Below are 16,060 nucleotides of genomic sequence, written 5' to 3' on the forward strand. Positions count from 1 at the left end.
GCACTAGCGGTACTAACCAGTCCAGTTGCTGGCACTAGCGGTACTGACCAGTCCGGTTGCTGGCACTAGCGGTACTAACCAGTCCAGTTGCTGGCACTAGCGGTACTAACCAGTCCGGTTACCAGGCACTAGCGGTACTAACCAGTCCAGTTGCTGGCACTAGCGGTACTAACCAGTCCGGTTACCAGGCACTAGCAGTACTAACCAGTCCAGTTGCTGGCACTAGCGGTACTAACCAGTCCGGTTACCAGGCACAAGTGGTACTAACCAGTCCAGTTGCTGGCACTAGCGGTACTAACCAGTCCAGTTACCAGGCACTAGTGGTACTAACCAGTCCAGTTGCCGGCTCTAGCAGCACTCGTTCATTTGCCGGCCACTTGCAGTGCTAGTTCTTTCTACGGATGGACCAGTTTCTTGATTCTTCCGCCTGTTGGTAGACATTGGTTTGTTTCTAATTGGGGCTGTTGTGGAAGCAGCTGCTGCGAGCCGCCTGCTGTGCATGTCTGGGGCTGAGCCGATGTGTCCTTTTCTCCTGGGGACCCTCCTGTCACAGCGTCTTCATTTCTCTTTCCACAGCTTCCCTTTTCTGGCTGCTTTTGAGGTGTTTCATGATGGGATGCCTTGGTGGAGTGATGCTGTGTTTTTTTGCTCAGCAGTCTTGAGCATCTTGGATCTGTGGGGTTTCATCAAGTTTAAAATTTTTCAGCAATTATTCTACAGATATTTTTCTTCCCTGCTCCCTTTCAGCAGTTCCAGGACCCATGTACTCGACTGCCGGTTGTTGTCTCACCGCTTACGAAGGCTTTTCCCTTTAAGGTTTTCCACATTTCGTTAGAGACAGTTTCTGTTGCCATATCACGAGTCTTTCCCGTGCAGCGTCTAACCTGTCAGCACCCCACGCAGGACACCCTTCTCCTCAAACATCGGAGTTTCGTGTCTAGAATTCCGCCAGCATGGTTTTGTATCCTCGTGCCCCTACTTAACATCGGGCGTGTGTGATAACGATTGTGGTGACTGTTTAAATCCTCCTTGCTAACTGCACCCCTGCTGCCAGCTCTGGGCCAGCCACAGTGGTTGCACAGTCCCCTTGTTTGGGGCAGGGATGGTGCCCTTGCGTGATGGTGGCCTGTGGCCAGATGCCTGCCTGTGAGCTTTGTTGGATGCTGGGTATCGTGGTCCTCCTGGAGATTTTAAATCTTGTTCTGGGGTGCGGCTGAGTTCCTGGGAACAGTCCGTTCTTTTCAGGCCATGCCTTCATGATGTCCAGCAGACCCACAGCAGTGCCTGCCCCGGGTGGTGCTCCCTCGCCTGCCAGGCCCTGAGCGCTGTGCCTGGTGAGTGGCCATGCCTGCTGGCAGCAGGCTGTCCCACCCTCCTCCTAATGGCTTGTTCCTGGCCTCCAGGAGCTTCCTCACAGTTGCAGGTGCTTGAGGGGCTGTCCACAGCCTCTGGCATCCACTCCGTCTTAGGAACTCTGGTTCTTGTTCCCTTGACACCCAGGTCTGCCCCGTAACTCAGAGAATTCACCGGCTCTGGCTACATTCCCCTGCCCGAGCCTCGGCCTGGAAGTTCTCCGGGTAGTGAGCTGGGTACTTTCAGGGCCCCCTCGGTTGGCAGCATTTTATTTTGAAATAATTACAGATTTAGGAGAAGTTAAAATAAGTAGAAAGACAGTCCAGAGGGGCCTGTGTGTCCTTTGAGTGCAGTTTATTTCTTCTTTTGCTGGCTGTGCTTGCTGTCATATCAAAGAAACTGCTATGAAATCCAAGATGATGAAGATTTGCCACCACTGTGTTTTTTTCTATAAGTTTTCTAGTTTTAGCTCTTAAATGTAGGAATGTAATCCATGTTTGGCTAATTTTTGTGTCTTTCGTAAAGTGAGGGTCCTACTTTATTTCCCTGCGTACAGTTATCCAGTTTTCCCAGCACCATTTGGTGAAGACTCTCCTCTCCCACTGAGTGATACTGACACACTTGCTGAAAAGCATTTGATTACTTACCTGGAGGTTTATTTCTGGGCTCTCTGTTCCATCCCATTTTGTCTATGTCTGTCTTTATCCCAGTTCCCACTGTTGTGATTACTGTCAGTTTCTAGCAGGCTTTGAAACCAGGATGTGTGAGTCTTTCAACTTTGTTCTTCTGTTATAAAATGGTTTGACTATTCTGAGCCTCTTGAGATTTAATAGGAATTTTAGGATGGGCTTTTTCATTTGTGCAGAAAATGCCGCTGGGGGCCAGGTACAGTGGCTCATACTTGTAATTCCAGCACTTTGGGAGGCTGAGGCAGAAGGATCACTTGAGGCCAGAAGTTTGAGACCAGCCTGGGAAACATAGCAAGACCCTGTCTCTACAAACATACAAAAGGAGAATCAGCCAGGGGTGGAGGCACACATCTGTGGTCCTAGCTACTAGGCAAGATGAGATGGAAGGATCACTTGAGCACAGAAGTTTAAAGCAGCAGTGAGCCGTGATGGCACCACTGCATGTTTCCATGGGCAACTGAGTAAGACCCTGTCTCAAAAAAAGAAACAGAGGAAGGGCGGGAGGGAAGGGCCATTGGGATGTTGATAGGATTTCATTTAATCAGTAGATCACTTTGGGTAGTATTGTCATCTTAACAATCCATGAACATGGGATATCTTTCCATTTATTTAGGTATTTTATAATTTCTTTCAGCAAGCTTTGGCATTTTTCTGCCTCGAGTCTTTCACCTCCTTGGTTAAATTTATTCATAAGTATTTTACTCTTGTTGATGCTATTGTAAGTGGAATTTTTTTTTAATTTCCTTTTCATATTGTTCATTGGTAGTGTATAGAAATGCCACTAGTTTTCGTGTGTTGACTTTGTACCCTGCGTCTTTGCTGAATTCAGTTAGCAGGGAGCACATTCTTCATGGTCTTCTAGATATAGGGTCTTGTCATCTGCAAATAGGCCTTAGAAAGGCATCCTTTCTAATGTGGAAACTTTCTTTTTCTCTTTATAGCCTAATCCTCTCACTTAGAGTGTCTAATACTCTGTTGAATAGAAGTGGCAAAGGCAGGCATCCCTGTCTTGTTCCTGATCCTAGGGAAAAGCTTTCAGTCCTTCACCGTGGAGGGTGATGTTAGCTATAGGTTTTCCTTTTCTTTTCTTTTCTTTTTTTTTTTGAGACAGAGTTTTGCTCTTGTTGCCCAGGCTGGAGTGCAATGGCACAATCTCAGCTCACTGCAACCTCTGCCTCCTGGGTTCAAGCCATTCTCTTGCCTCAGCCTTCCGAGTAGCTGAGATTATAGGCATGCACCACCACGCCTGGCTAATTTTTGTATTTTTAGTAGAGATGGGGTTTCACCACGTTGGCCAGTCTGGTCTTGAATTCCTGACCTCAGGTGATCCGCCCACCTCGGCCTCCCAAAGTGCTGGGATTACAGGCGTGAGCCATCGTGCCCTGCTGGTTTTTTCACTTAAGTGGTTTTTACCACGTTGAGGAGATTTCTTCTCTCCCCAGTTTATTAAGTGGTTTTATCACCAAAAGGTGCTGGATTTTTTTCAGATGCCTTTTCTGCATCAGTTGAGATGAGCATGTGGGATTTATGTCATGTATTGCATTGACTTTCATATGTTGACTCACTTTTGCATTCCTGGAATAAACCCCACTTCGTCGTGGTGTATGATCCTTTCAATGTGCCACTGGATTCAGTTTGCTAGTATTTTGTTGAGCGTATTTGCATCTGTATTTCTAAGGGATATTGTTCTATAGTTTTCTTGTAGGGTATTTGTCTGGCTTTGTTTTATGTGCTGTGTCCAGGGTTTTTGTAGTACTTAGCCGGAGGAATAGAGAAAAGTATTTCTATTCTGTGTTACCACAAGAGAAAGTCCCTGATTGACTTTTAAAAGCAGCAACATATTTATTTCCAAAAGCTTCTGCTTACCACTCACAGCAACCTGAGTTCTGGGACCATTTTGGGTTATTATCCTGTAAAACCATTTTCTTGTTATGCAATTTTTCTGGTTTCAGACTGAAGCTATATATCTTGTATGTTTTATTGCCTCTTAGGAAAAGTCAGAGAATTCATTCTGCAATTCGCATTTATGTCTCCAATCTGTAACTTGATCAACAGTTGCACAAAAGATCTAATTTCAACCACTTATTTATTCAGCAAAAGTTGTTGAGTTTTGGCTGTTTGCCAGGGATTCAGTGATGAAGTCAGACACAGTGCCCACAGCCAGGGAATCCAGTGCCTAACAGTAGAGGCAAACATGTGAGCAGAAAGCTGCAAGGTCATGTGCTCAGCAGGAGGTGAGGCTGGGGGGTGGCTAAGCAGTGTCTGTTCAGTGCTACTTTCCTCTGAGACGGGTCCACTGGCTTCTCACTTATTCTTGACCAGGAGACAATATCTGGAGGATGGGAAGGAAGGAGTTCCAGAATGTTCCTGGAGAACAGGACTCAGGCACACATAGACCCTGTCTTGTGTTCTGACTTCTTCAACTCCCCGTTTCCCAACTTCTGACTTTTGAGAGCTCAAGGGCCATGAAAGCCATTGACCCAGTGGCAATTCTGTCCTTCACACAAGTTAAGAGGTCTGGAACTAGTGATAAATATGAGCCTTCCCTCAGAGTTAGGGGACGCTTCATCTCATATAATGGAAAACATTGTTTGAACTCTTAAAAACCAGCATTCTGCCAGATTTTAAAATGGTTATTTGGGAGGATTATGGTTCTTTTACTATTATCAGTAGGGCTGGGGCTGAAAGAGCAGGGAAAACAGAAGGGGAACACCCTAGATGATCAGGTGAACCTCTGTGACGGTCGCGCTCAGCAGCCTTGACTGATGGAATGAAGAGGTTCATCTGTAAACCGCCCCCTGTGTGGCTGCTTCAGCCTCTGCCCCCGTTCCTTGTGTCTTGCTGGTGGCGGCTGCGTTCTCTCTGTATGGTGACATCCAGAATGATGATCACAGTAAGGAATTTGTGATTTCTTAATTTCTTATGTTCCTGTGCAACCAATGATTTTGATAAATAACCTGGCAGGTTTCCTTCATTGTGAAAGAACAACCTACCTTACAAACTTCCCACATAAAACATGTTTACTTTAGAAATATCACTTGATATTGCCCATAAAATTACAAATGATTAGGAGATATACCTAATGCTAGATGATGAGTTAGTGGGTGCAGCGCACCAGCATGGCACATGTATACATATGTAACTTACCTGCACATTGCACACATGTACCATAAAACCTAAAGAAGAAGAAGAAGAATAATAATAATAATAATAATAAATAAAAATAAAAATAGATTTAAAAACAAAATTACAAATGATTATCCTTAAAAAAAAAAAAAGGTTAAATTTAACTCTGCATTTGTCAAAATAAAGGAACAAAGTTTATCTTTTGATAGATGACCCTGATTTCTGTTACTTATTTCCAGGCTTTCTAGTCTGAAAATGCTGTGATCCATAATGATTCTTGGTATTTAATGTGGACTTAAATAATTCACTTGTTGATAACTTACTCCTTTCAAGAGTTGGTTGGGTTATAATCTTTCTTTCATTGTTTACTTAGTACTGTAAGTTTTGAAAGGGTTACAATTCCTGGGTTAGTTAATCTAATGAGAGAAGGGATACTGGGAAGGCCGTGGAGCGTAATATTTCAGCAAGTGAAACCTTGAATTCGTGCTAAACGCTGCATTGTGTTCTGCAGGAGGGGCTCCGAACTTTGTGTGTTGCTTATAAAAGGCTGATCCAAGAAGAATATGAAGGCATTTGTAAACTGCTGCAGGCTGCCAAAGTGGCCCTTCAAGATCGAGAGAAAAAGTTAGCAGAAGCCTATGAGCAAATAGAGAAAGATCTTACTCTGCTTGGTGCTACGGCTGTTGAGGACCGGTAAAGTAAACGCACGCATCCCATCCTGAGAGAAACTGGGATGCAGGCCGACGGCCCAGGGCGTGTGAGGGCGAGTGGATGGGAGGGAGGCCATCCGCACAGCCGACCGGGCATGCTTGCTGCTCAGAGGCTAGATGTCTTGCTACACGCTAGAGTCATGTCAGGAAGGTCATGCCTGGGGGATATTTTGTTGTCCATGAATAAGATGCCTGAAAGCACACTTTCCCAGGAAGTAGTGAAAATAGCTTTGTCATATCATATTATGAACAGGCAAGATAGAAGGGCTCTTACAAATTCTTTTTTTTTTTTTAAGGGATGGCATCTTGCTGTGTTGCCCAGGCTGGAGTGCAGTGGCACCATCACAACTCACTGCAGTCTCAAACTCCTAGGCTCAAGCTGTCCTCCCTTCTCAGCCTCCTGAGTAGCTAGAACTTCAAGCACATACCACCATGCCTGGCTAATTTTTTATATTTTTTGTAGAGATAGGATCTCACTGTGTTGCCCAGGCTAGTCTCAAATTCCTGGCCTCAAGCAATCCTCCCACCTCAGCCTCTGAAAGTGCTGGAATTGCAGGCATGAGCAGTCATGCCTGACTAATTACTCTTAGAATGGAATCAGCAACTAACTCTGTTCCTAAACTTGTTGCTAGTTCTTTCCAAATACTGGTATTACTTCTTAGATCATTACATACTCAATGTGTTTATCATTACTTGAAAAAACTTAAGTAGAAAATTACAAAAACTAATAATCATCATAACGGGCAAAATTACCAATTACAGATTTTCAGGTACCTCTAAGGCAAGAGCTGCCAGTGTGCCCCAGCTCCACAATGGGGACTGAAAGTTGTTTGAGGCTGAGGCCACTAAGAAACAGTCGTCTGGTCCACATGGTGCCTTCAGAGCTGAGTGAAAGGCATGGATTTCAGTGGTTTGTAGGAATGGAAGAAGGAAAAAAAAATGCCCCAATTGATGAGAATGAGCAGAAACTTCAGAAAGTTCACTGGGAGTTTATCTCCCAGAAGAGGTTAAAAGCATCAAGTTTGAAAGTCTTTAAGATCCATTTCGGTCCAAAACTGAAATCCTCATCACTAACCCTGCATTTTCTGAGCTTGTTGAACAAATTATTCCTTCAGTTCTCGATCTGAATGGAGTATTAGGCGAAGCGAAAAGTTTTGGTTTGGTGGTTTTGTGTTTTGTTTTATTTTGAAGTCACGCTCTCCTGTTCAGTCCAGAGTAAGCGCACAGAGCACCATGTAAAGAACGCGACTTGCACACGGGAAGGCTTCAGAGCGCAGGGCAACTGCCACCAAAAGGCTTTGCTGCTGTTGCTGCTGGAAGCTGGGGCCTTGCTCTAGTAGCCAGTCACTCACCTGCTGTCTGTCCAGGAGAAGAGGGGTGTCCGTAGGATGGTGTTTGCCTGGGGAGCAGCTGGGTCGATCTTTAGAGGCCGTGGTGGAGGAGCGTGGGGATGCCTCCGGCAGAGCACATGGGACAGAGCCCCTGGGGTGGGGGGCAGGTTGACTTGACTGGATTGGGAATGTAGAAGAGTGGAGAGTTAATGGCTGGTGGGCGGGGTCTCAGTGGCTTTGAAGTGATGATGCTTGCTTATAAATTATTTCCTTAAAATCTCCAGTCAGCAAGTGCAAAACATCTCTGAGCCTCAGCTTCCTTTTGAATCGAATTATAGGGCCAGGCCCGGTGGAACACACTTGTAAACAGGGCCAGGCCCGGTGGAGCACGCTTGTAAACAGGGCCAGGCCCGGTGGAGCACGCTTGTCATCCCAGCACTTTGGGAGGCTGATGCAGGAGGATTGATTAAGGCCAGGAGTTTGAGCCCAGCCTGGGCAACATAGTGAGATCCCATCTGTTGTCCTAGCTACTTGGGAGGCTGAGGAGGGAGGATTGCTTGAGCCCAGGAGTTGGAGGCTGCAGTGAGCTGAGATCATAGCACTGTACCCTAGCCTGGGCAACATAACAAGGCGTTCTCTCGCTCTCGTGCTCGCTCTCTTTCTCTCTCTCTCTCTCTCACTCTCTCTCTATATATATGCACACACACACACATATATATACACATACATATACACACATAAAATTACAGGCATTTTTTTCCATCTGTAGAATACTATGATTGTCTGATCTTGAGACTTTTAGCTAGGAAGTTCTTCCCAAAACCTAACCAGATCATTCCAGTTAAAATTTAAATCCATTCCTTTCATACTTTCTAGAAGCATGGCACGTTACTTCACACGAAAGTAAAGTCTAAAACCTAGAAAAAATGCAGGCCCCAAAATGAGGCAAACATAGTTTGACCCCAGCTCTTCCAAGGAGAGGGAAGTGGCCTGACTGGTGTCAGAAGAGCCGCTTTCCCCCGGATACCTTCTGTAGCGTCTGCAGGCTTTGGGTTTTCCATGTGTAAATGGGTGTGATGCTAACGTCCTTACTTGTGACATCGTGGTAAGCATGAAAGATTGCACATAGGAAGTGTCACACGGGCCTGGCATGTGGCAAGCCCATCGTACCTGTTGGCCATAGAATCACTAGTGTTATTCTCAGTATTTTATATTATTTAGAGGTACCTGGACCCCAAGTGGGTTCTAAGTGACAAACTTAGAACAGTTTATACAAAACAAAAGACAATGAATATTCCTGACCACCTTGAGTCCAGATCCCGTCTTTCCATGGTTGAGACATTTTTGGTGGTGGTTATAATTTCCTGAAACCCTCCCCAGGTAGTGAGTCCCACCTACATACAAAACTTCCAGGCTTGTCAGACATCAGTGACACAAGACAGCCCTTTACTTCTCAAATGTTTGATCCATGTTTCTCTCTCTGCTGTTATGAAGTGTTAAGCTGTGAAACACTAGTTCAGACCTTCAGAAGCTGCTTCAGTACTTTGTGGTGAGATCATGAGCCACAGTGTGGAGTGTTTTGATTTTGAGGGGCTACGATATTTTGACAGCTTTGCAAGTTTCTGCAGTTCCTTATTGGATTTCCTGGGTCAGCACTGACTTTTCTCTCTGCTGTGTTTGGTTTTGCCTCCCTCAGGTTGCAGGAGAAAGCTGCGGACACCATCGAGGCCCTGCAGAAGGCCGGGATCAAGGTCTGGGTTCTCACGGGAGACAAGATGGAAACGGCCGCGGCCACGTGCTACGCCTGCAAGCTCTTCCGCAGGAACACGCAGCTGCTGGAACTGACCACTAAGAGGATCGAGGAGCAGAGCCTGCACGATATCCTGTTCGAGCTGAGCAAGACGGTCCTGCGCCACAGCGGGAGCCTGACCAGAGACAACTTCTCCGGGTAGGCAGCGCGTCCCCGCCCCCGCCCCCGCCCCCACACTCCCGCAAAAGGGGCTTCAGACCCAGTGGCCTTCGCCTGCAAGTTGGGGAACCGCATTGCCTCTACTGGGAATTCGGTTCTCCCCTGGGGCGTTAATGTCAGCTTCTTAGGAGTCAGGTGAACACTGGGAACAAAACGGGCTGTTTTTTCCAGCAATTGTGACGTCTCTTTTTCACATATTTGTGTGTATGTGTGTATGTTCAGTTTCACACTGCCGGCTAACAGATGCAAAAAGACATGATTGATAAAATATTTTGAGTGGGATAATAATTCTCATCTGCTTCTGAGACTTAGGGGCTCTGCTTCAGGCACCTTCAAGCATCTGCTGGAGGAAGTGGAGATATTAATAATGCATGGTTGTTCGTCTAAGACAAAGCAGTACATGCCCAAGAGTTGTTTTTTTCCCAAGAATATTCAGTAGTTTATTCAGATACATTTTATCGATGCTGTCCTTACTGATGTTGGATGCATTATCTGAGATTAGATGTTACTTGAATCATTTCAGTTTCATTCATGTAGATAAAGCAAAAGCAGCTCTCTAATTTACACAAATGTTAAGTTATTCATAAATAACACAGATAATTTCCTCTACCTGATCTGCAATCTGCAGAACTCCTTTTAGGGATTAGAGGTTTGTTTTTTTTTGTTTTTTGTTTTTGAGATGGAGCCTCAATCTGTCGCCCAGGCTGGAGTGCAGTGATCTTGGCTCACTGCAACCTCTGCCTCCCAGGTTCAAACAATTCTCCTGCCTCAGCTTCCCAAGTAGCTGGGATTAAAAGCGCTCACCTTTTAATAGAGACGAGGTTTCACCATGTTGGCCAGGCTGGTCTTGAACTCCTGACCTCAGGTGATCCACCCGCCTTGGCCTCCCAAAGTGCTGGGATTACAGGTGTGAGCCACTGCATCCAGCCTCCTTGTCATTTTGAAACCCAGCAAAGAGGAGATTATGACCACATTCTTTCCAACTTAGGTCATCCAGGCAGAAACCCAAGGACTTAGCTGTAAAGACTGTGACCAAGAAGGTTGAGAATAAAGACTGACCAAGATCTTAGACCCCAAGATAGACGCCTTCCTGTTGTTTCAAAAGCACAGGGACTTAATGAGCCCACAAAGAGAGTGTGCACTTGCTTTATCTAAAATAAGAATGTTTCATAAAATACACTCTTAAATGTTGACAAAGATGTTATGTTCAATACTATAAAAATTGTATTGGTAAAAGAAGAAACACTAGTTTCCTAATCCCATGGATTTGTAGCATCTGTCCATATCCAAAAAAATACAGTCTTCTAAAATCTATAGATTTAGTGATTGAGCAATGTTTCTGACTCAGGTACTCTAACAGACTTTCAGCAGATATGCAGGACTACGGTTTAATTATCGATGGAGCTGCACTGTCTCTGATAATGAAGCCTCGAGAAGATGGGAGTTCCGGCAACTACAGGGAGCTCTTCCTGGAAATCTGCCGGAGCTGCAGCGCGGTGCTCTGCTGCCGCATGGCGCCCTTGCAGAAGGCTCAGGTGCTGCCCTCCCATCCTCGATAGCTGGTGGTCAGGGTGTCCAAAACACTGAAAACCTTCCGTTAGGTCTCACCACCTCAGATTGTTAAAAAATCTAGCAGGGTATCACCTGTTAAAAATAGAAGCAACCGTGATAGAGATTTAAAACGCAGATCTTGTTTTGCTTGTTGGGCCAGCCTCCGTGATTAGTAGGTGATGACCAGGCAGACGTATGACCCTTCCAGATGCAGCGGCCAAGACAGCTGCCCTGGCTGACTTCTGTTAAACAAACAAACAAAAAAAAAGCTATCTCAATCACTCCTGAGAATCTACACTAAGGGAAGGGAGCTGACATTATTGAGCACCTAGTGTGTGCCTCCTACAGATACGAATGCATTTAGTCTCAAAATAACCCTCTCAGACAAATGAGGGCACCAGCTTTACAAATTGGAATAATTTGCCAAAAAGGCTGCAGTTGGGAAATGCCACAAGGATTCAACTTGTTTTGTCCATCCAACTCCAAACGTCTCACGCGGCCATGTTCTTGTGGGAAACACACACCTGAAGTTTTTTCTTTAAATAGTTTTAAAAGCACTATGGAATATACGTGTAAACATGGATGTCCTTCTGGTATCAGGAAGCCTAGAAAAGTTCCGACTTTGTTATACCACATTTTAGATATGATAGGCCAGTTTCTCTTGAACTATTCATGAATAAATCCATAATTGGTCAGAGCAACCCAGTGGTTAAGGTAAAATACATCTCACACAGACTCTGGAAACCAAGGAGGTGAAAAGTTGAGCCTTTGTGCATGTGGTGCACTAATCTGTCAATTTCACTAAAACCACAGAACCAGGGTCCTCAGAATGACAAGCTGAGCCTAGAGCATTCACAGACCTTCCATGTGAGAAGACGGTTTGATGTCCTCCTCTCCCTCACATGTGTAACTGCACATAAACCTTACAGAATTACTTCCCGAACGGAACAGCAATTAAGGATTTGCCATTTGCTCTTCATGTATTCCATAGTACTTTTTTAAGTTCTCAACTGGCTTTTGAAACATTTCATACAAATTAACTTGGGTTTCAGTCTCCTATCGTGAAACAAGAAGGCACCCACATGTTTCCCCCCATCTCTTCAGTCTTATATATTGAACCGTTACATTTAGGCACATAGATGGGGGGGAAAAAGATTTTAAAGAAATTGACTGAAAACTTGGAAATTATTTTTACATAAAATTGTCATATTTGATTTTGCACGTTACAAATTTGAAAATTAAAATAGCATTAGGAATAGTTTATTTTTAGAAATAGATGCTTTATACCAAATAGCTTGAAGTACCTTGGAATAGTGATCTTACAGAATGCAGGGTTCACATTTGCCCCTGTATATTTAAATATATTTTCCCAGGATTTACACACTTTTCCATATATTTAAATAGGTGAATATAACAATAACTACAAGCTACTTCATATATCTCACATCTCTACCGCCAAAGTTTGTCTACTAGCCTTTTCCAGCTCACGTCATTTTAATCATACCTCATTTCTTTTACTTTATTTTGTTTTGCTTTCAATATGAAAAAGGTTTTATCCTATATGGAGAAAACAGACAGAATGTCATAAATTAGCTCTAAGTAGTTAATTTTTTTATTTGCCTAGGCCAGCTTTTCAACTTTGTTATTTCTGCCTAGTGAATGAATAACCTGTTCAGAAGTGAAACAGAGAAGATAAATTCCTCATTTCTTTCTTTTGCAGATTGTTAAATTAATCAAATTTTCAAAAGAGCACCCAATCACGTTAGCAATTGGCGACGGTGCAAATGATGTCAGCATGATTCTGGAAGCGCACGTGGGCATAGGTGAGCTTCGTCCTTCCTGCTGGCACATCCTGGTGGCCAGGTCACCCCTCTGCTAGACAAAGGCCCATGGCAGCACGCAGGTGCATTGAGGACACCCCCGTCACCACCCTCGTGTGTGACCGGGAAGGCTCATGATGATGGTTTCATCCGTTCTTCTCCCCGTCCCTGCCCTGTGTGTGGTGTGCAGAAAGCGTTTCTTCAGCTCCTTCACCTCCATCTTCTAGGTGTCATCGGCAAGGAAGGCCGCCAGGCTGCCAGGAACAGCGACTATGCAATCCCAAAGTTTAAGCATTTGAAGAAGATGCTGCTTGTTCACGGGCATTTTTATTACATTAGGATATCTGAGCTCGTGCAGTACTTCTTTTATAAGGTAGGAGGATCGCCGCTCCCCCTCACGGTTTCAGCAGCAGATCATGCACAGGGTGGCACGACCCTTGTCTGAGCCACTTGATGCCACAAGAGGTCATTGATCTCCAAGCAGCAACTGTCAGAAAGGAAAGGTTGAATCTGATTGCAGTCATCTCCTGCTTAGCTGTGGCTTCGCTTTTTACAGTTTCCATTACCTACAGTCAACCCATGCCCAAAAATATCAAATGGAAAACTGCAGAAATAAACAGTTCCTAAGTTTTAAATTGCATGCCATTCCGAGCAGCGTGATGAAGTCTCATGCCGTCCTGCTGTCTCCTTCCTGGGATGTGGCTTGTCCCTTTGTCCAGTGTGCCAATGCTGTGTGTACACTACCTGCCCCTCAGTCGCTCTGTAGCTGTCTTGGTGACGAGGTTGACAGATCACAAGAAGAAGGGTGAATAGGACACAATAATATATTTTAAGAGGAGGAGGGAGAGACCAAATTCATGTAACTTTGATTACGTTATATTATTATAGTTATTCTATGTTTTGTTGTTAATCTCTTACTGCACCTACTTTATAAATTAAACTTTATCGTGGGTGTGTATGTGTAGGAACACACATACCCATCTACAGCGTAGACAGGGTTCAGGCCCATCCGCAGATTGTGCATCCCCCCCCCAGGGTCTGGGAATGTACCCCTGAGGATGAGGAGGGCCTGTCGTGCCGCAGGAGGAGACCCCTACCCCCAAGGATGAGGAGGGCCTGCTGTGCCACGGGAGGAGACCCCCAGCCCTTTTCTCCCCTCCACAGAATTGAGTGTGGAACCAGTGAGAACCTTTCAGGTGGAAATGTTTGAGGAAGGGTATTTTAGAATTCCTTATTCACTGTGCAGTTCGATTCTTTCCCGTTTATACTGATACCTGCATTGCCTGCTTGTTTCTCTTGGAGCTGACAAATTTCCCCTATATGTTGTCTGTCCTGAGTGGCCAAAATGTGGTCACATGTGCATTTCAGTTGCCCCTGAAATAAGAGAAAGCTTTCTAGAACCCATTAGTGCTGTTCTGCCGCACGCTGGGCGCACGTGGATCCCTCCTCCCGTATGGGGCGGGCCACGTTGGTAGGTGGCGGCTGCCTCCCTCTGTCCCATCACCAAACTAACGGTTCTGCCTTGCCTTTCAGAACGTCTGCTTCATCTTCCCTCAGTTTTTATACCAGTTCTTCTGTGGGTTTTCACAACAGGTCAGTCCTAGGGTCTTCAGGGACAGGCTGTCTGAGCCTTCTTTTCCTTCCTCCGGTGGGTGGCTGCTGGGGGGAGGGGAGACTTGGGAATGAGCAGCACTCCCTGGCACCACGAGGAAGCCAGGGTGCCCAGCAGCAGTTGGGGGTGAAGGGTCAGGTGGGGGTGAAGGGTCAGTCGTGGGGAGAGGGGGGCCACGGAGCTGAGGAGTTGCCATCCTGGAGGCCGCTTGTTCCATGTCTTCTGAAACTGCCGTGGCCCTGAGATGCGGGCCAGTGATGATGTGGTCTCCTCAGGGCCCAGCAGTGCCAGGCTGGGCATCCTAACGCCACTGCAAGAATTAACTCCAATTCGAGGTCCTTGTGGACATGGGCCACCGCGGTGCCCGGCACGTTAACACATGCAATGTGCCCATAGGGGAAGAAGACAGTTCCCATCCGGGAGGGGTGGAGGACTCCCCAGGCATCTGCCCTAGACGGACACCTCCTTCTGTCACATGTGTGCTCAGTGGCTGGCGGGCCAACTGCCTTCATGGGAGTGACTGGGACCAGAGTCACTGAAGCTTGAAGATGGCAATCAGAGTTGCAAATGTTTTCTGTGACTTTTTTCCTTTTTTTTTTCCTTGAAGTTTGTGCTGATAGAATGGGATGAATCAGTGTTAGGCTTTTTGCCAGCTGTGACTTTCATCCTGAAATCACAGTTGATATCACAGACCCTAGTTTATATTGTTAAGCTTTGAAAAGTGCTCTGGTCTTTCTATGCATTTCAGAAAGAAAATGTATTTAATCAAAAGATCCAAAAAGTTTGTAACAATGCACTGAGGTGCCGCTTCCTTGTGACTTTCCTCTTACAGACTTTGTACGACACCGCGTATCTGACCCTCTACAACATCAGCTTCACCTCCCTCCCCATCCTCCTGTACAGCCTCATGGAGCAGCATGTTGGCATCGACGTGCTCAAGAGAGACCCGACCCTGTACAGGTACCATCCTCCAAACAGCCTCTCCTGAGAGCAGAGAGAATAACTAGGCAGCACTCTGGCAGTTCCTTCCAATAGCCACCTGGCAGACCCCAGTTAAGGGCCAGAAGCATTCGGCATCTGCTAATGCTCTTGCTTGGTCAGGAGCTTGTTGAAACTGGAAGCAACATAGCTCAAATGGAGATTCTTCAAGTCTTGCTGGATGGTTTATGCTGCATTTGGAACGTCTGTGTGGAGCCAGTTTGCACTTTCCTGTGCTTTCTGACAGTCCTGAGGGAGCCGGGGTACAAGCGTCTTCCTCGTTGTGACCCTAGGGAATCTGGCCTAAGTTATCCTTTAAAACCGTGTGTGTTCCATTCAGTGAGAAAAAACAAAAATTAACAGAGCTGGTTTCAGGGTGTCTTTTCTCCCCGTTATTTTTTTTAATAATATGGAAGAGATATTTTTCTGCTATTTCAGAAATGCCCCCCAAGGTCTCTGGCAGATTCAGTATGTTACTGTTTTCCATGGTCTTTTAAATTGTATTAGTCCATTTTCATCCTGCTGTGAAGACATACCTGAGACTGGGTAATTTATGAAGGAAGGAGGTTTAATGGACTCACAGTTCCACATGGCTGGGGAGGCCTCACAGTCATGGCGGAAGGCATGAGGAGCAAAGGCACGTCTTACATGGTGGCAGACAGGAGAGCGTGTGCAGGAGAACTTTCCTTTATAAAACCATCAGATATCGTGAGACTTAGTCACTATTACGAGAACAACATGGGAAAAAACCGCCCCCATGACTCAGTCACCACCCACCAGGTCCCTCCCATGACACGTGGGGATCATGGGAGCTACAATTCAAGATGAGATTTGGGTGAGGACACAGCCAAACCCTATCATAAATTAAAATTTTATTTTGCAGATAATTTTACGTCCATATGCAGTTGTAAGAAATAATAG

General features: G+C 45.5%; 1 protein-coding gene across 12 annotated transcripts in view; it reads left to right on the plus strand.

Moving 5' to 3' along the window:
- Window positions 1–16,060, plus strand: part of ATP11A (ATPase phospholipid transporting 11A) — a 199,689-nt gene that overhangs the window by 160,838 nt on the left and 22,791 nt on the right. For 7 of the 12 annotated variants that reach the window (XM_063651174.1, XM_063651175.1, XM_063651177.1 and 4 more), the window contains exons 18-24: window positions 5,680–5,861; window positions 8,906–9,157; window positions 10,527–10,713; window positions 12,450–12,552; window positions 12,777–12,922; window positions 14,083–14,142; window positions 14,994–15,121. In XM_063651174.1, the coding sequence (XP_063507244.1) occupies window positions 5,680–5,861; window positions 8,906–9,157; window positions 10,527–10,713; window positions 12,450–12,552; window positions 12,777–12,922; window positions 14,083–14,142; window positions 14,994–15,121 (1,058 nt within the window). The remainder of the gene's footprint in view (window positions 1–5,679; window positions 5,862–8,905; window positions 9,158–10,526; window positions 10,714–12,449; window positions 12,553–12,776; window positions 12,923–14,082; window positions 14,143–14,993; window positions 15,122–16,060) is intronic. The other 5 variants (XM_063651176.1, XM_054447021.2, XM_054447022.2 and 2 more) reach the window with 1 other exon arrangement.

Source organism: Pongo pygmaeus, chromosome 14 (assembly GCF_028885625.2).
Source record: "Pongo pygmaeus isolate AG05252 chromosome 14, NHGRI_mPonPyg2-v2.0_pri, whole genome shotgun sequence".
Taxonomy (NCBI): domain Eukaryota; kingdom Metazoa; phylum Chordata; class Mammalia; order Primates; family Hominidae; genus Pongo; species Pongo pygmaeus.